General features: G+C 48.3%; 1 protein-coding gene across 2 annotated transcripts in view; it reads right to left on the reverse strand.

Moving 5' to 3' along the window:
* The window catches only part of LOC141165423 (uncharacterized), a 217,833-nt gene that overhangs the window by 133,076 nt on the left and 62,239 nt on the right, over positions 1 to 22,518 (reverse strand). For both annotated transcript variants that reach the window (XM_073651025.1, XM_073651024.1), the window contains exon 3: positions 21,827 to 22,162. In XM_073651025.1, the coding sequence (XP_073507126.1) occupies positions 21,827 to 22,162 (336 nt within the window). The remainder of the gene's footprint in view (positions 1 to 21,826; positions 22,163 to 22,518) is intronic.

Below are 22,518 nucleotides of genomic sequence, written 5' to 3' on the forward strand. Positions count from 1 at the left end.
AGGGGCGTTACATGTCGCTGACTGGGCACTGGGTAACTATGGTGACAGCAGGACAAGGGGCTGCTGTCCAAGTCTTGCCGTCCCCACGAGTTGTGCGTCAATCCTCTTTATGTCAAAGTTCCTCCACTGCTTCTGCCTCCTCAACCTCTTCTCGGTCTTCCACCTGCACCCAAAGCCTGTCTGGTCATGCCACAAGCTTTCTAACTGCGCAGAAGGGATCCTGCACACCTCCTTACTATGCTGGCAGTAGGGCTCAACGTCATCAGGCGGTTTTTACATTGAAATGTCTGGGAAATGTGAGTCACACAGCTGAGGAGTTGTGGTCAGCTCTGGAGAACCAATTTCATGAATGGTTGTCTCCACTGGACCTGAAACCAGGGAAGGCCGTGTGCGACAATGCTGCAAACCTGGGTGCGGCCCTTCGCCGGGGCAATGTCACACACGTGCCTTGTATGGCTCACGTGTTGAACCTGGTTGTCCAGCAATTTTTAGCCCACTATCCCAGACTAGATGGCCTTCTGGAGTGGGCACGGTCGCTGTGTGCTCACTTCCGCCGTTCGCATCCCGCAGCTCAGCGACTTACATCTCTACAGAAGTCGTTGGGCCTGCCACTTCACCGGCTAAAATGCGATGTGTCTACCCGGTGGAATTCAACTCTGCACATGTTGCAGCGACTGTGGCAGCACCGACAAGCCCTGGTGCAATACGTTCTGACGTATAGCCTGGGCCAACGAGATCCAGAGGTGGGGCAAATCACGCTGGAGGAGTGGTCTCAGATCAGGGACCTATGCACCCTTCTGCACAGTTTTGAAATGGCGACGAAGATGTTTAGTGCTGACGATGCCATTATCAGCATGAATATTCCGGTGATTTACATGCTGGAGCACATGTTAAACAGAATTCGGAGTCAGGTGGTGGCACAAGAGGAGGTGGAGGAAGTAGAGGAGGAGGAGTTGTATGCGGAAGGGCTAACATCTTCAAGGTCCAGACGGTCGGCAGCACCAAGGCGGCAGGCATGTGAGGGTGGGGGAGATGGTTTTACCAGGGCGCATGGTAGCAGCCAAACTAGTGAGGAAGGTGCAGGAGCCCAGGAAGAAGTGGAGGACGAACTGATGGAAGACTCATCAGATGAGGGAGACCTTGATCACATTTCTGTTGTGCGAGGTTGGGGGGAGAGGACAGAGGAAGGAAGCATGATTGTTACCTCGCCACCAACACAACAGGGACTTGGTGCTCCTGGATGCGCAACACACATGAGTGCCTTCTTGCTGCACTACCTGCAACATGACCCTCGAATTGTGAGAATTAGAAATAATCCTGACTACTGGGTTGCCACACTGTTAGATCCCTGGTACAAAAGTAAATTTGCAGAAATTATTCCTGCCATAGAAAGGGATGCACGCATGCAGGAGTATCAGCAGAGACTGTTGCAGAATCTTACATGTGCTTTTCCACAAAACACCAGTGGTGCATGTAGTGAATCTCACAGTTCCAACTTGCCAACCGTGGGACCGTCAAGTGTTCAGCACTCAAACCGTAACAGAACCACAGTATCTGCTGGTAACATAAATTTTGCGTAATCATTTCACCACTTTTTTAGCCCATCCTTTGCAAGGCCACAGGAGACAAGAAGTCTGACACATAGTCAACGCGTAGAGACGATGGTACAGGAGTATCTCCAAGTAAACATTGAAGCCATGACTGTGTCACTGGACCCTTGCTCTTTTTGGGCTTCCAATCTGGATAAATGGCCGGAGCTAGCCACTTACGCCTTGGAGATCTTGTCATGCCCCGCAGCCAGATGAACAAATCATGGATCTGAAACGACTTTTCTACCCCTGTGTCATCCTGGGGAGAGTAAAAGCTTGATGATTGGTTAAAATCACCCTACCAACCGTTTTAAGCTTTCAAATTACTAATCATGTTTATCTGTATCTTGGCTGGAAAATAATTTGGGCTTTGTAGCAGTGTGCAGCACTGATTCTATTAGGCCATCTATAATAAGCTCCACCAGATTTAAAATTACTAATCATGTTTATCTGTATCTTGGCTGGAAAATAATTTGGGCTTTGTAGCAGTGTGCAGCACTGATCCTATTAGGCCATCTAAACTAATCTCCACCAGATTTAAAATTAATAATAATTTTTAGCTGCATCTAGCCCGGAAAATAATTTTGGGGCTTCGAGCTGCGCAAGACACATAAGTGCCTTCTTGCTGCACTACCTGCAACATGACCCTCATATTGTCAGAATTCGAAGTAATCATGACTTGCCACACTCTTAGATCCCCCAAACTTTTCGATCAACCTTTTCATTTTAATAAAGACCAAAAAAATGGTCATTTTTGAAATTATAAGCATTAGCAGGTTATTAGAAACTGAAATCAAACAGTTTTCAACTCAAAACTTTATTCTAGGTGATGTTACATTTTCACATAGGACCCCTTGTTCGAAAGGAGCTTCTGAACTCTCTCGTCCATTGAATTTGTCAGGTTTTGGATGGCTTCTGCTTCAATTGTTTTGCATGAGGACAGAATACCCTCCCAGAGCTGTTGCTTAGATGTGAACTGCCTCCCGCCATCATAGACACTCCTTTTGATGATGCTCCAGAGGTTCTGAATGGGGTAGAGGTCAGGGGAGCATGGGGATCACACCATAAGTTTGTCCCCTTTTATGCCCATATCAGCCAGAGATGCAGATGTTTTATGTGCAGCATGAGATGGTGCATTATCATGCAAAAAAATGATCTTGCTGTGAAATACACGGTTCTTCTTCTTGAACCATGGCAGTAAGTGCTGTTTGAGAAAATCCACATACATTATGGAGTTCATCTTTAGCGCCTTCAGGGATCCTAAAGGGGCCGACAATCTCTCTCCCCATGATTCCAGCCCAAAACATTACTCCACCTCCTCCTTGTTGGCGCTGTAGCCGTGTTTGCGTGGGGTGTCCATCAACCAGCCATCCTCCACTCCATCCATCTGGACCATCGAGCGCTGCACGGAACTCATCCGTGAACAAAACAGTTTTGAAATCAGTCTTCATGTAATGTTTAGCCCACTGGAGCTGTTTCTGCTTGTGTGAAGTGGATAGAGGAGGTCGACAGGATGGCGTATGCACAGCTGCAAACCTCTGAAGGACCCTGCATCTTGTTGTTCGGGGGACGTTGGAGGCACCAGCAGCTTCAAAAACTTGTCTGCTGCTATGACAAGGCTTTTTTGCCGCTGCTCTTTAACCTGACGTAATTGCCTGTAGGAAAGAGTCCTCAATTTGCCCTTATCAGCACGCACACGTGTGTACTGTGAATCAGCTACATACTTCTTGATTGCCAAGACACTTCATCCTGATCATCGCACAATGTTGATTGTAGTAAACACTCCACAATTTGTTGCTTCTCAGCAGCCGACACATCCTTTTTCTTTCCCATTTTGGCAGAAAATGTAGGCTGCTTAATAATGTGAGACAGCCTTCTTAAGTAGTCTTGCCTTTCATTGGACACACCTGCCAAACTAATTAGCAAAGGTGCCTGCAATTGCTTACAGTGATATAAAGAGCCCTGATGAGAGCAGGTGCTCCGTCACTAGGATGTATAAGAGAGGGGACAGAGGACAACCCTGCCTTGTCCCATTGGTGATTGTGAAAGGTGATGAAAATGTTCTGATGCACCCCCTGGGCCTTGGGACACCCGGAGCCGGACCCTTTTTGGTGGATGCTGGTGGTTGTAGTCTTCGTGGCGGCGACCCAGTTCCTAGCTCAGGGTGGTCAAACCAGTGGCGGAACTATTTATGTGGTTTTGATGTTTAAATGTCCAACTACGCCACCCGTGGATTGCGGTCAGAGTGAACCGCCGCTGCAGGGCAGACCGCTGAGGCTGGTGTTGTGGGTGCAGCAGAGCGTAGCATAACTCCCCACGGGAGGAGTATAGCCTCAGGGCAGTATATGCGGAGGATGGGGGTGATGGTGCAGGGCAGCAGCAGTAACGACACGTAGTCAGTGATGCAGTCCAGGGCCTTTACTCACAGTTCTTATTATCCAGACCACGTCTGCAGGTAACGGCTGCCAACGTCGTACTGTGCTCACCAGGTGAGGGGCTCAGACAACTCCCAGATAATTTGGAGCGCTTCACAGGACCCCCTTTGTGTGTCCTTTGTCTGGCCTTTCTTACCAACCCTTCTGTCCGGCTGCCTCGGGCCTCCTCTTGGTAAACTTGGCGCCAGTTTCCCTGACCCTATGTGGTGCCTTCCTAGCGGGTGTAGCGAGGGGCTGCGCCACATAAAATGTCAGAGCCTCCGGTTTCTAGCTGAGGGTCGTTTCCTGCCTCCACTAGTTTCGGGGACCGGTCTCCCCCTTTGGCCTGACCCCTCCACGCAGGTGGATTCGGGCGTGCGGTGGCGACTCGCCCGTCCGCACCCCTGGGATCCCTTCATTCCTCGTTCCTGGAGCCTTCTCCGCTCCTCTTCCTTCCTTCTCCCTCTTCCAGGCCTGGGCCTCTGTTACTAGGCCCACCTCCGGAGCAGAGCTCATGCAGAGCCCCTGCTCCCTGCCACTTCTGCTCAGACTTCTCTGCACTGAACTAAGATGGAGCCCACCTTTTATACTCCCTTCTCAATGCACCCAGGAACTGCTTCCTCCCTGCTCCTGCACTACAGGGTTCCCCTTCCTCAGTGTTCCCTCCCCCCACTCCAGCCAGGGACAGGGACTGTCGTGCCCATCTCAGAGGCATATTGGTCGCCCTGCCCCACGGCAATGTGGTGTAATGCATGCAGGTGTCGGGTCCTGATCCACACTCCATCATTACCTGAGAGTGAGATATCACACCTCTGGGTGAGGTGCAATACCTCTGTAGCAACCGAGCCCTCAGGGTGCTACAGTTCCATTTATCTTCAGCCTAGGTGACGTATTGTGATACAGGGCCGTGATTTTGGCTATAAAAGGGTCCCCTAGACCCCTACCCCAAGCTTTTTAAGAGAATCATATATGGAGTGCCAGGAGACTCTATGGAATGCTTTCTCAGCATCCAACGAGAGTATCTAATTACAAATTTTTAACTGCATCCAGCCCAGGAAATACTTTGTGCCTAGTAGCAGTGTCTGCTAGTCAGCGGATTATCCCGGCTGTTAAGCAAGCTATACCACCTGTAGTTTGAACACTTAATTTTTTCAAAGGAAATGCTTCGGGACCACGGGATACTCAGTGAAGAGCATCAGGATGCACCCCAAGGCATAGGGGCTGGGACTGGCAGTAGGATGCCTTGCGGTGGACAGCCGAGCTCGATCCTTATAAAAGCTTTTTAACTGCAGCAGCTTTAGTGGACGCTACTGGAGCTGGAATTACGCGGCTGCTGGCATGAGACTTGCCCTCCAATAGATCCTTGTAAATGGATTTAAAGTGTATTCATTCAAATTAGAGAGACAATTTAAATTAAAAAGCTTAGAGCTGCCTCCACCACAGGGGGTTCGCTCGACCCACCAGCGGACAGGCACCAGTATTGGGAGAGGGGGGCTGGCCGTCAGGGTTCACCGCGGCTCTGGCACAAACCCGGCGACACGGAGGTGGCACGGGCAGGAGCGGACTGAACGTGTCGGCTTCTCACTTTTTGGATTTTAGAAGGGCATGACATGCCTATATCTGTGTCTCCCCCTCCTTTTACTCCTCCACCTCTTTTCTTTTCGCATGACTATATGTACTTGTCACTTTTCCATGTGTTAGTTGTGTCTTCTGAGCAGTTTGTCAGCTTTTGGACACCTTTGAAGGTGTTTTCTATGTGTTTCTATGTGTTTTTGTTTGCCTGCCATTGGTTTTAACGGTGTTCGAAGGTGTTCGACGAACAGTTCGACGAACAGTTCGGCGAACACACGGGTGTTCGACGAACCGAACCGAACTCGAACACTACGGGGGTGGCTCAACACTAATTGTGAGCAGAGAGCGGTTTCAGAAGACAGAGAAGCGGGATGGTGATGCTAATTATGGCGTCTTCACCGCTCACCATCTTGGTGGAGTGCTCAAAGTTTTGGAGGATGGTACATATGTCTGACATCCATGTTCACTCCTAAGGTCTTATGTGTGGTGTCTGAACTGAATACCGACGGCCTTGTTGATGCTGGTACTCAACAACTGCCCTCTTCTGCTCACAAATCCTTCTCAACATCTGCAGTGTGGAGTTCCAAAGCATGGGGACATGACACACCAGTCTGTGAGCCGGAAGCTGCAAACGCTGCTGAAACACTGCAAGGGCGGCGGAAGCTGTAGATGACTTTCTAAAATGGGCACACAGGCGGCGTACTTTAACAAGCAGATCCGGCAGCTCTGGGTAGGATTTGAGAAACTGCTGAACCATGAGGTGAAGCACATGGGCCAGGCATGGTACGTGTGTGAGCTCGCCTCACCTTAGAGCCGCCACCAGGTTCCGGACATAGTCACACATGACCATGCCTGGCTGTAGGTTCACTGGTGTGAGCCACAGATCTTCCTGCTGTCCACAACTCTTCAGCATTGTGCGGTTTGTCACCTAAGCATATTAGCTTCAGCACAGCCTGTTGCTGCTTGGCCGAGGCAGTTCTGCAGTGCTTCCAGCTTGTGACTGATGTGGTCATTTCAGAGATGGAGGCTGAAGAGGAGTAGGTTGAGGAGGATGAGGTGCAGGAGCTGTAGACCGTGGGGGCAACCCTGATTGACCTAGGGCCCGCAATCCTTGGTGTCTAGAGGACGTGCTCCATCCCAAGGTCCGACTGGGTCCCGGCTTCCACTATGTTAACCCAGTGTGCCATTAGCGAGATGTACCGTCTCTGCCCACAATCACTTGTTCACGTGTCCGTGGTTAGGTGGACGTTACCAGTAACTGCTTTGTTGAGGGCATGGCTAATGTCTTGGGATACATGCTTGTGTAATGCAGGGACGGCACACAGGGTGAAATAGTGGCGGTTGGGGACAGAGTACCGAGGGACGGCCGCCGCCATCAGATTGCGGAATGCTTCCGTCTCCACGAAAAGGGAACAGCTCTTCAGAGTGTCCAAATGTGGGATCAGTTGTCTCTGTGTACTTGACATGGTGGGAGGAAAGAGGATCAGGGTGAGAAATATGTTGTCCAGACTCACTGCTACTGAGACTTGACCGTGTGGAAGACAGGGTGTTGTTGGTGGTGGCTAAGTGACTTGAAGCATTCTTCACTATCCAACCAACAACCTTTTGACATAGCTCTGGGTTCAATAGTGGTGCACTGCGGTCCCATAGAAATTGGGACAGGGAGGTCAGGCGAGAAGATGTGGGTGTTTGTTGTAGCACAATTTCGGCTTGGCCACGGCCTTGTCCTCAGCCTCTGCATGCACCATTAGCATCACGTCCAGTTGCCCGTCCCTTGCCATGTGCCTTGCCTATTTTAAATGGAGGACAGTATCTTCCACGCTCACTACAAATGACTGAGTTTGGAGCGAATTTATATGTGATCCGCGTGATGGAGAAAACAGAGTATTAAATACCTGGCCTGTAGTTAACTGTTTTGAACAGCAAACCAGTGTCAAAAAGTTTGCTGACACACTGAAAATTTTTTTTTATGGAGGCCAGAAATGGCAGTATTTTCTGAAAACGCATATGTGATCCTTGTGACGGAGAAAACACAGTTTTAAATAGCTGGATTTCTAGCGTTGTAATATGGAGAGGACATGGCTGTATTCTGCAGTGCCAGCAATCAAATGGCACAGAAAAAACGTGTTCTCTGGATTGCTTTTTAAGCAAAAAATGAGGATTAAGATCCAAATAAAGTTATTCCTGGCCCCTGAGACCTGGGACTATTTCCAGGAATATCTAACAGCAGCAGCTGACAGAACTGGAATGGAGCCTCTTGTGCTATGTGCACTGCAGTCTGCAGTGTGTGTGTATATATAAATATATATATATATATATATATATATATATATACACACACCCTGCCTGCCTATATACACTGCCTGCCTGATATCTCTGCAGATGGATTAGTTAGTCCTCAAAAGGACTGCTTGTTAAGATTAGTGTTGAGCCACCCCCGTAGTGTTCGAGTTCGGTTCGGTTCGTCGAACACCCGTGTGTTCGCCGAACTGTTCGTCGAACTGTTCGTCGAACACCTTCGAACACCGTTAAAACCAATGGCAGGCAAACAAAAACACATAGAAACACATAGAAAACACCTTCAAAGGTGTCCAAAAGCTGACAAACTGCTCAGAAGACATAACTAACACATGGAAAAGTGACAAGTACATATAGTCATGCGAAAATAAAAGAGGTGGAGGAGTAAAAGGAGGGGGAGACACAGATATAGGCATGTCATGCCCTTCTAAAATCCAAAAAGTGAGAAGCCGACACGGCCAGTCCGCTCCTGCCCGTGCCACCTCCGTGTCGCCGGGTTTGTGCCAGAGCCGCGGTGAACCCTGACGGCCAGCCCCCCTCTCCCAATACTGGTGCCTGTCCGCTGGTGGGTCGAGCGAGCCCCCCTGTGGTGGAGGCAGCTCTAAGCTTTTTAATTTAAATTGTCTCTCTAATTTGAATGAATACACTTTAAATCCATTTACAAGGATCTATTGGAGGGCAAGTCTCATGCCAGCAGCCGCGGTAATTCCAGCTCCAGTAGCGTCCACTAAAGCTGCTGCAGTTAAAAAGCTTTTATAAGGATCGAGCTCGGCTGTCCACCGCAAGGCATCCTACTGCCAGTCCCAGCCCCTATGCCTTGGGGTGCCTCCTGATGCTCTTCACTAAGTATCCCATGGTCCCGAAGCATTTCCTTTGAAAAAATTAAGTGTCTAAACTACAGGTGGTGCAGCTTGCTTAACAGCCGGGATAATCCGCTTACTAGCAGACACTGCTACTAGGCACAAAGTATTTCCTGGGCTAGATGCAGTTAAAAATTTGTAATTAGATACTCTCGTTGGATGCTGAGAAAGCATTCCATAGAGTCTCCTGGCACGCCATATATGATTCTCTTAAAAAGCTTGGGGTAGGGGTCTAGGGGACCCTTTTATAGCCAAAATCACGGCCCTGTATCGCAATACGTCACCTAGGCTGAAGATAAATGGAACTGTAGCACCCTGAGGGCTCGGTTGCTAAAGACGTATTGCACCTCACCCAGAGGTGTGATATCTCACTCTCAGGTAAGGATGGAGTGTGGATCAGGACCCGACACCTGCATGCATTACACCACATTGCCGTGGGGCAGGGCGACCAATATGCCCCTGAGATGGGCACGACAGTCCCTGTCCCTGGCTGGAGTGGGGGGAGGGAACACTGAGGAAGGGGAACCCTGTAGTGCAGGAGCAGGGAGGAAGCAGTTCCTGGGTGCATTGAGAAGGGAGTATAAAAGGTGGGCACCATCTTAGTTCAGTGCAGAGAAGTCTGAGCAGAAGTGGCAGGGAGCAGGGGCTCTGCATGAGCTCTGCTCCGGAGGCGGGCCTAGTAACAGAGGCCCAGGCCTGGAAGAGGGAGAAGGAAGGAAGAGGAGCGGAGAAAGCTCCAGGAACGAGGAATGAAGGGATCCCAGGGGTGCGGACGGGCGAGTCGCCACCGCACGCCCGAATCCACCTGCGTGGAGGGGTCAGGCCAAAGGGGGAGACCGGTCCCCGAACTAGTGGAGGCAGGAAACGACCCTCAGCTAGAAACCGGAGGCTCTGACATTTTATGTGGCGCAGCCCCTCGCTACACCCGCTAGGAAGGCACCACATAGGGTCAGGGAAACTGGCGCCAAGTTTACCAAGAGGAGGCCCGAGGCAGCCGGACAGAAGTGTTGGTAAGAAAGGCCAGACAAAGGACACACAAAGGGGGTCCTGTAAAGTGCTCCAAAGTTATCTGGGAGTTGTCTGAGCCCCTCACCTGGTGAGCACAGTACGACGTGGGCAGCCGTTACCTGCAGACGTGGTCTGGATAATAAGAACTGTGAGTAAAGGCCCTGAACTGCATCACTGACTCCGTGTCGTTACTGCTGCTGCCCTGCACCATCACCCCCATCCTCCGCATACACTGCCCTGAGGCTATACTCCTCCCGTGGGGAGTTATGCTACGCTCTGCTGCACCCACAACACCAGCCTCAGTGGTCTGCCCTGTAGCGGCGGTTCACTCTGACCGCAATCCACGGGTGGCGTAGTCGGACATTTAAACATGAAAACCACATAAATAGTTCCGCCACTGGTTTGACCGCCCTGAGCCACGGAACTGGGTCGCCGCCACGAAGACTACAACCACCAGCATCCACCAAAAAGGGTCCGGCTCCGGGTGTCCCAAGGCCCAGGGGGTGCGTCAGAACATTTTCATCACCTTTCACAATCACCAATGGGACAAGGCAGTGATGTCCTCTGTCCCCTCTCTTATACATCCTAGTGACGGAGCACCTGCTCTCATCAATTCGCCATAACCCCAATATTAGGTGGATTGAGGTGGGAGGCACCGAGTACAAGTGCTCTCTATTTGCTGATGATGTCCTAGTATATATCACTCAATCACATATATCCATCCATGCTGTTATGGCTGAAATAGATCACTTTGTTACATGGTAAAATTTTAAAATCAATGCAGCGAAGTCTGAGGCCCTCGATGTCTCCCTCCCCAAATCCATATAGGATTCCATCCAGTCCAACTTTCCCTTTGCCTGGCCCTCAAAGGGTATCAAATACTTAGGAATTCCTATTCATAGAGACCTCTCCCATCTATGTTATCTTAATTTTGGGCCCTTTATTGAACAACTCCATATAGACCACGGTTGGCAAGTTAGAACTGTAAGATTCACTACGTGAACCACTGGTGTTTTGTGGAAAAGCACATGTACACTGCGTTCCAAATTATTATACAAAAAGTGTTTAGGAGTGATAAGGGAAGAATTTGTTTGTTTGTCAGTTAAACTCATTGATGGTGATGTGTGTCAGGGCTCTTTATATCACTGTAAGCAATTGCAGACACCTGTGCTAATTAGTTTGGCAGGTGTGTCCAATGAAAGGCAAGACTACTTAAGAAGGCTCTCTCACATTATTAAGCAGCCTACATTTTCTGCCAAAATGGGAAAGAAAAAGGATGTGTCGGCTGCTGAGAAGCAACAAATTGTGGAGTGTTTAGGTCAAGGCATGACTACAATCAACATTGTGCGATGATCAGGATGAAGTGTCTTGGCAATCAAGAAGTATGTAGCTGATTCACAGTACACACGTGTGCGTGCTGATAAGGGCAAATTGAGGACTCTTTCCTACAGGCAATTACGTCAGGTTGAAAGAGCAGCGGCAAAAAAGCCTTGTCATAGCAGCAGACAAGTTTTTGAAGCTGCTTGTGCCTCCAACGTCCCCCGAACAACAAGATGCAGGGTCCTTCAGAGGTTTGCAGCTGTGCATGCGCCATCCTGTCGACCTCCTCTATCCACTTCACACAAGCAGAAACGGCTCCAGTGGGCCAAACATTACATGAAGACTGATTTCAAAACTGTTTTGTTCACGGATGAGTGCCGTGCAGCGCTCGATGGTCCAGATGGATGGAGTGGAGGATGGCTGGTTGATGGACACCCCACGCAAACATGGCTACAGCGCCAACAAGGAGGAGGTGGAGTAATGTTTTGGGCTGGAATCATGGGGAGAGAGATTGTCGGCCCCTTTAGGATCCCTGAAGGCGCTAAAGATGAACTCCATAATGTATGTGGATTTTCTCAAACAGCACTTCCTGCCATGGTTCAAGAAGAAGAACCGTGTATTTCACAGCAAGATCATTTTTCTGCATGATAATGCAACATCTCATGCTGTACATAAAACATCTGCATCTCTGGCTGATATGGGCATAAAAGGGGACAAACTTATGGTGTGACCCCCATGCTCCCCTGACCTCTACCCCATTCAGAACCTTTGGAGCATCATTAAAAGGAGTGTCTATGATGGCGGGAGGCAGTTCACATCTAAGCAACAGCTCTGGGAGGGTATTCTGTCCTCATGCAAAACAATTGAAGCAGAAACCATCCAAAACCTGACAAATTCAATGGACGAGAGAGTTCAGAAGCTCCTTTCGAACAAGGGGTCCTATGTGAAAATGTAACATCACCTAGAATAAAGTTTTGAGTTGAAAACTGTTTGATTTCAGTTTCTAACAACCTGCTAATGCTTATAATTTCAAAAATGACCATTTTTTTGGTCTTTATTAAAATGAAAAGGTTGATCGAAAAGTTTGGGGGATCTAAGAGTGTGGCAACCCAGTAGTCATGATTACTTCGAATTCTGACAATATGAGTGTCATGCTGCAGGTAGTGCAGCAAGAAGGCACTTATGTGCCTTGCGCATCTCGGAGCCCCAAAATTATTTTCCGGGCTAGATGCAGCTAAAAATTATTTTTAATTTTAAATCTGGTGAAGCTTTAGTATAGATGGCCTAATAGGATCAGTGCTGCACACTGCTACAAAGCCCAAATTATTTTCCAGTCAAGATACAGATAAACATGATTAGTAATTTGAAAGCTTAAAACGGTTGGTAGGGTGATTTTAACCAATCATCAAGCTTTTACTCTCCCCAGGATGACACAGGGGTAGAAAAGTCGTTTCGGATCCATGATTTGTTCATCTTTATGAACGTGAGTCTGTCTACATTATCAGTGGAGAGCCGCGTGCGCTTATCTGTCAGCACACCACCAGCAGCGCTGAACACACGTTCAGACAGAACGCTGGCTGCGGGGCATGACAAGATCTCCAAGGCGTAAGTGGCTAGCTCCGGCCATTTATCCAGATTGGAAGCCCAAAAAGAGCAAGGGTCCAGTGACACAGTCGTGGCTTCAATGTTTACTTGGAGATACTCCTGTACCATCGTCTCTAGGCGTTGACTATGTGTCAGACTTCTTGTCTCCTGTGGCCTTGCAAAGGATGGGCTAAAAAAGTGGTGAAATGATTCCGCAAAATTGATGTTACCAGCAGATACTGTGGTTCTGTCACGGTTTGAGTGCTGAACACTTGACGGTCCCACGGTTGGCAAGTTGGAACTGTGAGATTCACTACGTGCACCACTGGTATTTTGTGGAAAAGCACATGTAAGATTCTGCAACAGTCTCTGCTGATACTCCTGCATGCGTGCATCCCTTTCTATGGCAGGAATAATTTCTGCAAATTTACTTTTGTACCGGGGATCTAACAGTGTGGCAACCCAGTAGTCAGGATTATTTCTAATTCTCACAATTCGAGGGTCATGTTGCAGGTAGTGCAGCAAGAAGGCACTCATGTGTGTTGCGCATCCAGGAGCACCAAGTCCCTGTTGTGTTGGTGGCGAGGTAACAATCATGCTTCCTTCCTCTGTCCTCTCCCCCCAACCTCGCACAACAGAAATGTGATCAAGGTCTCCCTCATCTGATGAGTCTTCCATCAGTTCGTCCTCCACCTCTTCCTGGGCTCCTGCACCTTCCTCACTAGTTTGGCTGCTACCATGCGCCCTGATAAAACCATCTCCCCCACCCTCACATGCCTGCCGCCTTGGTGCTGCCGACCGTCTGGACCTTGCAGATGTTAGCCCTTCCGCATACAACTCCTCCTCCTCTACTTCCTCCACCTCCTCTTGTGCCACCACCTGACTCCGAATTCTGTTTAACATGTGCTCCAGCATGTAAATCACCGGAATAGTCATGCTGATAATGGCATCGTCAGCACTAAACATCTTCGTCGCCATTTCAAAACTGTGCAGAAGGGTGCATAGGGCCCTGATCTGAGACCACTCCTCCAGCGTGATTTGCCCCACCTCTGAATCTCGTTGGCCCAGGCTATACGTCAGAACGTATTGCACCAGGGCTTGTCGGTGCTGCCACAGTCGCTGCAACATGTGCAGAGTTGAATTCCACCGGGTAGGCACATCGCATTTTAGCCGGTGAAGTGGCAGGCCCAACGACTTCTGTAGAGATGTAAGTCGCTGAGCTGCGGGATGCGAACGGCGGAAGTGAGCACACAGCGACCGTGCCCTCTGCAGAAGGCCATCTAGTCTGGGATAGTGGGCTAAAAATTGCTGGACAACCAGGTTCAACACGTGAGCCATACAAGGCACGTGTGTGACATTGCCCCGGCGAAGGGCCGCACCCAGGTTTGCAGCATTGTCGCACACGGCCTTCCCTGGTTTCAGGTCCAGTGGAGACAACCATTCATGAAATTGGTTCTCCAGAGCTGACCACAACTCCTCAGCTGTGTGACTCACATTTCCCAGACATTTCAATGTAAAAACCGCCTGATGACGTTGAGCCCTACTGCCAGCATAGTAAGGAGGTGTGCAGGATCCCTTCTGCGCAGTTAGAAAGCTTGTGGCATGACCAGACAGGCTTTGGGTGCAGGTGGAAGACCGAGAGGAGGTTGAGGAGGCAGAAGCAGTGGTGGAACTTTGACATAAAGAGGATTGACGCACAACTCGTGGGGACGGCAAGACTTGGACAGCAGCCCCTTGTCCTGCTGTCACCATAGTTACCCAGTGCCCAGTCAGCGACATGTAACGCCCCTGTCCATGCCTACTCGTCCAAGTGTCTGTGGTGAAATGCACCCTGTCACACACAGAGTTTCTCAAAGAAGCGGTGATGTTGTGTGCGACATGCTGGTGGAGCGCAGGCACACCTTTCTTTGAGAAGTAGTGCCGACTGGGCATCTGGTACTGAGGCACTGCGACGGACATAAGGTCTCGAAAATCCTCTGTGTCCACCAGGCGGAAAGGAAGCATTTCTGTAGCCAAGAGCTTGCAGATGGTGAAATTCAACCTCTTAGCTTTCTCATGGCTAGGAGGAAATGGTCTTTTACTTGTCCACATCTGAGGGACCGAGGGCTGGCTATTGTGCTTAGACGGGGTTGATAAGGGTGTCCCCGGCAAACTGCCGGTCTGTGAGGAAGATGCAGGTGGACATGTTAGGTTGCCTTGATCCAAAGGTGGTGCTATCGATGTCGGACAGCGCTCAAGACCAGCTGGTGTTACCACCTCCAAAGAAAATGATGACCTGCCAATCACGCTGGCTGTTGCGGGTAAAGAGGTGGCAGGTCTGCGCCCCAAAACAGGTGTGACTGCTGTCCACCCAGTCACAGAGGATGAAGAGGCCGCGGATGCACAAGATATGGCAGACGGTGGTTGGCCCGGCCGGCTAGACCGCATTGTAGCACACTGAGCTTCCCACTGCAACTTATGCTTCATGTCCATGTGCCGGTTCATGCATGAAGTACTCAAACTATGTATTTTTTGGCCTCTACTTAGCTTTTGCTGACAAATGTTACAGATAACACGAGTTGGGTCATCTTTATCGATCTGAAAAAATGCCCAGGCTATGCAAGGCTTAGCACCCATGCGACCTGAAGAGCCACCACGACTTGTGGTGAGAGGCAGAGTTGTGTTTGAGGATGCAGTTGTTGACGTGCTTCCAGTACTACGTCTCTGTCCAGGAAGGCGCAACCTGACCTCGTCGTCACTAGCATCTTCCTCCACCTCCTCTGCTGACCTCATCTCTTGGCTGACTGTGGGTTGACAGTAAGTGGGATCTCCGACCTCATCATCATCACCCTGTGCGTTATCACACCCGTCGTCCTCAGAGCCAACCTGTTCCTGCCCTGACAAAAAACTAAAGTTGTCGCTCCAATCAGGTATTTGAGTCTTATCATCGTCTTCCTCATTGTCTCCACCAACAGGAGTTACAGTTTGGGAATGAGGGTCTACATTATGGTCAGAACCTTCTGCGTCTGGTCCTGGATCCGACTCATAAAGATTCTGGGCATCAGTGCAGATCATTTCCTCGTCTGGATCCACAGAAGCGCTGGAGTCGACCTCTGATTCCCAGGCTATAGTATGAGTAAACAGCTCTGCAGACTCAACCATCTGTTCTACCTCATACTCAGACGGGCAGCTGGAGATTTGGGAGCTGTGAGGAAGCAAGTGCGATTTGGGTGACACCTTTGAGGACTGGAGTATTTGTGATGTTGAAGTTGATGTGGAGGAGAGCCCACTTAAAGGAGCACTTGACACTTGATATCCGTTGAAGCACCTGCTGTTTTTGTGCCTCATCTGGAATTTGTAGCGATTGGCGTGGCCGTAAGAAAGGGATCTTATCACATTGTCCGCTAAAAGAAGTAGACATTTTAGTTTGGCTGGAAGATGGTCTTTCTTCTGCACCTACCCCACGGACACAACCTTTTTTCCCCTTCCCAACACGCCTATTCCCCTTTCCAACAGCAGCAGGCCTTTTTCCACTCATTTTGGTGGTTAACTAATTCACAACTCTGGAGTTGTTTGCACAAAAAAACAATGGATGGTAACCGAGCAGAGCTGAGTGGCCAAACTGTGGTATTAGGCCAAAACTATTGGCTGGGTTAGATGCAGAAAAAAATTATTTTTAATTTGCAACCTGATGGAGGTCAGTATAGATGGACTAATAGACCAAGTCCCACACACCGCTAGAAGCCCAAATATTTTTTCAGAGCTAGATGCAGAAAATTTTTTTATTCAATTTGCAACCTGATGGAGGTCAGTATAGATGGACTAATAGACCAAGTCCCACACACTGCTAGAAGCCCAAATATTTTTTCAGAGCTAGATGCAGAAAAAAATTATTTTTAATTTGCAACCTGATGGAGGTCAGTATAGATGGACTAATAGACCAAGTCCCACACACTGCTAGAAGCCCAAATATTTTTTCAGAGCTAGATGCAGAAAAAAATTATTTTTAATTTGCAACCTGATGGAGGTCAGTATAGATGGACTAATAGAACAAGTCCCACACGCTGCTAGAAGCCCAAATATTTTTTCAGAGATAAATGAAGAAAAAAATTATTTTTAATTTGCAACCTGATGGAGGTCAGTATAGATGGACTAATAGACCAAGTCCCACACACTGCTAGAAGCCCAAATATTTTTTCAGAGCTAGATGCAGAAAAAAATTATTTTTAATTTGCAACCTGATGGAGGTCAGTATAGATGGACTAATAGACCAAGTCCCACACACCGCTAGAAGCCCAAATATTTTTTCAGAGCTAGATGCAGAAAAAAATTATATTCAATTTGCAACCTGCTGGAGGTCAGTATAGAAGGACTAATAGAACAAGTCCCACACACTGCTAGAAGCCCAAATATTTTTTCAGAGCTAAATGAAGAAAAAAATTATTTTTATTTTGCAACCTGATGGAGGTCAGTATAGATGGACTAATAGACCAAGTCCCACACACTGCTAGAAGCCCAAATATTTTTTCAGAGCTAGATGCAGAAAAAAATTATATTCAGTTTGCAACCTGATGGAGGTCAGTATAGATGGACTAATAGAATGATTTTATGCCCAAAAGATTTTACTTCACTAGGTGCAGTAAAAAAATTGGTATTCTATACACAGGTGGTATATCTTGCAACACAGATAGGCTACTCCACTGACTAACACACTCTGCAATAGGCCAAAAATGATTAGCTTTGCTAGATTCAGCCAAATGCTGTGAAAAAAACTTGCACAGCACTGGCACAGACCTGCCTGGCAAAAACTGATAGGAACTGATGTAACCTAGTCCTGAAAAGGACTCCAATTACAATTAGTCTTTACTCCCACAATCTATCTATTTAAGAGCACAGACCTGCCTGATAAAAGTCGTAGGAAATGCTGTAACCTAGTCCTTAAAAGGACTGCAATCACAACTATTCCCTACTCCCAAGCTATCTGTATATTTGTGCGAAAATTGGCTTGAAATTAACAAGGTATAGCACACACAGCAACAGCGGTGCCGTCTAACACGCAGCTGCAGCAGTGAGAAAATGGTGGCGACGGGGAAAATGGCTTGGTCTTATAGGGCAAGGACATGTGACATACACTGCCAATCACACATGCCCTTGCTTGTGTGAAAAAAAGCACTTCGCTCCGTGTGTGCGCTGCTGATAGGCTGACAGATTGCACCTCCCCACTGCAAATGCGGGAAAGAGAAAAAAAAATGGAGATCTTCATTGTTCCTGCAGAGATCCATCCCCTGCCCCTCCCCCCGCCCCGCTGTACACTCAAACTGCGTATTAACATTAATTTTCATCATTACTGAGAAAAAATCCAGTTATGATTTTGGTGCACGAACAGTTATCGAACATAACCTCGAACAGCCGAATTTTTCTCAAATTGTTCGTGTTCGCCGACCGGCTCGAACACCGCCCAAAACAGCTCGAATTTGAGATTGGCGAACAGTTCGAGTAGAACAACGCTCATCTCTAGTTAAGATGGATATGTGTAATGTACTTTTTTTCTCCCTACACTACCTAAAACACAAGCAAATCTCTCCCTAGCTCAGCAGCAGCACCTCTCCCTACACTGTCTGATCTGGAGTGACTGTGCGAGCATGGCGACGCCAGTTCTGATATACACCTGATGACGCTGTGCGGCCAGCCAATCACTGTAATGCCCACAACCAACATGGCTACGGCATTACAGTGCATGGCAGGCAATCCCTGCATGTTCAAAGGCTCTCTAAAGAATGCCAGACATGCAGGGAGGGGAGTTCCCGCACGAGCAACACGGAAATACTCGCTGAGCGCCGAGCTTGTCGTGCGCCATGATTCTTGGGAGAGTACCGTTTAGTGGCGAGCACGTTCACTCATCACTACATGTGACCAGACCTGTCAATCAGCCTCATCAATTTCTTTCCCATGTCAAGGGTTTTCCCATTGCAGGAGGCAGATGGACAGGTCAGGTCACATGTTCCTCTATCTGAAGACATTATGAGAAGGACAGGTCTGGTCACATGCTCCTCTATAAGGACAACGCCACCGTGTGGGAGGACCAACGACTGACGTCGCCTGCCAGGAGAGCTCATCTGCTACCATAGCCACAAGGCAGGTCACATCACCAGGACCTGTCCTTTAAACGGGCAAACCCTGGGGCCAAGGGCCAACACCCAGGAGTAGACCAACCGGGCCCATCCAGCTAGTATTACCGGTTTGTAGGAGGAAGACCTTTCCTCTTCATCATGCTGGACGGCATAGCAACACCTGCAGTACTGAACACCGGATCACAGGTAACCATCATACCTGACATCCTCTACAAAAGGTACGGGTCCATAGATGAACTCCACCCGCCGGCCCCAAACCTCTCTGTGTATGCCTTCCTCTTAACCTAGTCGGGGTTAAGGACGTGACAGTGAAGGTGGGAAGAGCGGAACTAAAGGATCAAGGACTGATTGTAGTAAAGTATAACACTGGTGATACAGACTTATATATGATACTTGGTACAAATGTTGTTGGTAACTGTTTGGGAGAAGTGTTGTTCTTACTTCAACAGATGGCTGACACTGCCAAACCAGATCAGAGTAAGGTGCTCCAGAAAGAAATTCAAGCCCTCCTGTACCAGCAACAGGTAAAACTAACAGGTGGTGAGACTGGTAATGTACGGGTGACAGACCCGATTCCCATTGTGATTCCCCCACTAAGTGAAATGCTGATTTGGTGTAGGGCAGCAATAGGTCTCAAGGGACAGAACTACCAGGCGGTAGTAGAGCCCATCAACTCAGAACACAGACCTACACTCCTAACTGCTAGAGGGGTAGTTGATGTGCGCAATGGAAGGGTACTCGTACGCCTCCTAAATTGTGGAGAGGCGCAAGTCAAATTGCCAAGGTACGCCATTGTTGCCAAACTGTATACTGTGAATAATGATGCCATACACACAGTGTATCCCTTGACCCCACCAGACACGATGGAGGACAATGACTCCAAAGCTCAGCTGGAGGAATGGTGTCAACAGCTCCATGTTGGAACTGACGCCACTCCTGTCCATCAAAAACATGGTGTTTACAGAGTGGTTCAGGAATATGAACAGGTGTTTAGTAAACACTCACTTGATTTTGGAAGGGTCAAAGGGGTACAACACCACATACCCACAGGTAACCATCCACCCATCAAGGAGCGTTACAGACCCATACCACCAGCACATTACCAAAAAGCAAAAGAAATGTTGCATGACATGAAAAGGGCATGGGTAGTAAGGGATAGCTGTAGCCCCTGGGCAGCTCTCCTGGTCCTGGTCAGAAAGAAGGACGGTAGCATGAGGATGTGTGTAGATTACAGACAAATTAATCGAATAACACATAAAGATGCATACTCTTTGCCCCATATAGAGGAATCCCTGGCTGCACTGAAATCTGCCAATTACTTCTCCACATTGGATCTCACTAGTGGGTACTGGCAAGTCTCTGTTGCTGAGCACTGAGACCAGCCAAAGACTTACACCTGTAAATAGTTTGCGCTTCATAAAGTGCCCCTCATTGGTTTTATATATACAAAATGACCTCAGAACAAAAACCCGTTTGGCATGGCCGATGACGTGGTCCATCACCTGGATCACTTATGCCCCGCAGCCACGCCCAGGCCCTACGTTGGGGGTTTTCGGACGGGTCCCTCATGTTGCTCATGTTGTACATTCACCAGTGAGATGGACACCTGTTTATGGATCTCACTGCAGCCTTAAGAAGAATGTTTTATATGAAAAATGTTTTATATACTTTAAGAAAATGTGCCTTTAAAATGTGTTATTGTTATTATAATTGTAATTGTTGTTGTTATTTGTTACAAAATGCTTCAGTCCAGGAGTACTGAATTGTGCTAGGGGGGAATGTGGCACCCTGCTGTTCACAGGTACCACAGGACCCAATAGGGTGCATGGACGGACTTCTCCACAAGAGGCCCTCACTACACACAGACACCTCCACCCTTCCACCTCATACCACCAGAGGGAGCCTGTTAGGGATATATATATACTGGAGGGTGGAGTCAGTTAGTTTAGTTTTGTAGAGGAGAGTGTGCTGGCACTTTAGATCAGTGAAGAAGCAGCAGGTTAGCTGCTGTGCTGAGGGCAAGCAAAGGCCCTAAGCACGTACTGAAGCCTGAGGGGCCTAGAGTGTGGCCGGATTCAAGGAGAGAGAAGCGATAAGGGGGCAGAGAAGCATCCTAGGCTTACCCCAGAACACAAACCGGACACCGGGTCCGTGCCTACAGGGTCCTCTACGCTCAGTAGGAACAACCTGTATACCAAGAGGGTTCCTGACCCCTGGTCAACCTAAAGCTACAATCATTTAAAGAACTAGGAACCACGAAGGCCCCAGCGTCCAGGGATAGTGGTAGCCAGAAGAAAGTTCTTACTACCAAGCAGACAGGTGAGAGAGTAAAACAGTGCAGAAGCTAGGCCCAGTTCCAGGCGGGTCAGAAGCTTCAGAGAGAGGAAGAAACGGATCAGGAGGCCTTATACCCGCTCACTGGGGAGAGTCCAGAAGTGCACCTTTCCTACCAAGTACCCTGGATCATACCTGCCGTCTACACCAGTAAAGGTACTGAAGCGAATCCCCTGTGTGCGTGTCTGTCATTCTCGCCTGACCCGACTGGGCCACCTCTCACCTGCATCCCTTCCATCAACCCCGTCCCGGGGAGTCCGCTCTGCCTGTGGAGAGCAGAAACATCACAGCTGCCATCCCATCATCCCCGGAGAACTGCAGCAGCGCTGGTATCTGTTACCAGGAACCACAGGTGGCGTCACAAACTTTATACCAAAACTATCAATTCCCCTATAAATAACTACCCCCTTTTTAAGAGTGACCCCAGGGTACAGGCCCGGGAGCCGACTGCCGTGACATCCCACAGAAGGTAAAGGCCTGGGTACCGAGTTCCCCCACATATTCCCCTGGGCGAGACAGTTATATCTTAGTATGTGCCACATAATAACTTCCCATGTACATCTGTTAATACAGGTAAAACTAACCACCCCTATAAGTTTGTTTTATGCTCAGCTTCTGATCTTAACTTTAATCTTAATTTTAAGAGGCTGGTTACATTATACTGGTCCATGTACTGGAACTGTTCATTAAACCAATAGTCAGCTCTCATTCAATTCCTCATTTTATCATTTCCTCACCTGCGATGTTCAGCTCTGTACCAAATGTGCTTTTCATTGTTCCATTACTGGTAGCCACAAGGCAACAAAACCGGGAGAATTCAGCATCAATTACATGGTGTATACGCAGAGAAACATCTTCCGGGAAGTTCACCAGTGAATATCGGTTGGATATGTGGGGTCGGTCCAATGCGTAAATTATGTCTTCACTACTATAGTAACATCTATTGTTATCTCCAATATACCAGGACACTTTCTGAACCTTCACCCGGGTCTTCATTGGGTAATGACAGGGGATGATCATCTCTTCTCCAGAGACCGCCATCAGTTCTTCCATCTGAGTTAACTCGTCATTTTCTACAGACAGGAACCATGGGAGATATAGTTATGCGTATTGTTATACTAATAACATTACAATCCGTCATTATAAGGGCTGGGCCATATTTTCATTAATCTCTAAAATGTGCTGGGAACATGATTATTTGATATTTACTAATATATAAGTATTACATGTGACCAGATCTGTCCATCAGCCTCATATAATAGAAAGTATTTCATATGGGAAAAAGTTTTTCTATTGGAGGAGACTGATGGACAGGTCTGATCTCATGCTCCTCCATCAGCAGCCATATTGTGGACAAGAGAGATGTACAGTGGTGGCCAAAAGTATTGGCACCCCTGCAATTCTGTCAGATAATACTCAGTTTCTTCCT

The sequence above is a fragment of the Phyllobates terribilis genome, unplaced genomic scaffold (genome assembly GCF_046119375.1).
Source record: "Phyllobates terribilis strain yellow unplaced genomic scaffold, ASM4611937v1 Scaffold_11__3_contigs__length_659146591, whole genome shotgun sequence".
Classification (NCBI taxonomy): Eukaryota; Metazoa; Chordata; class Amphibia; order Anura; family Dendrobatidae; genus Phyllobates; species Phyllobates terribilis.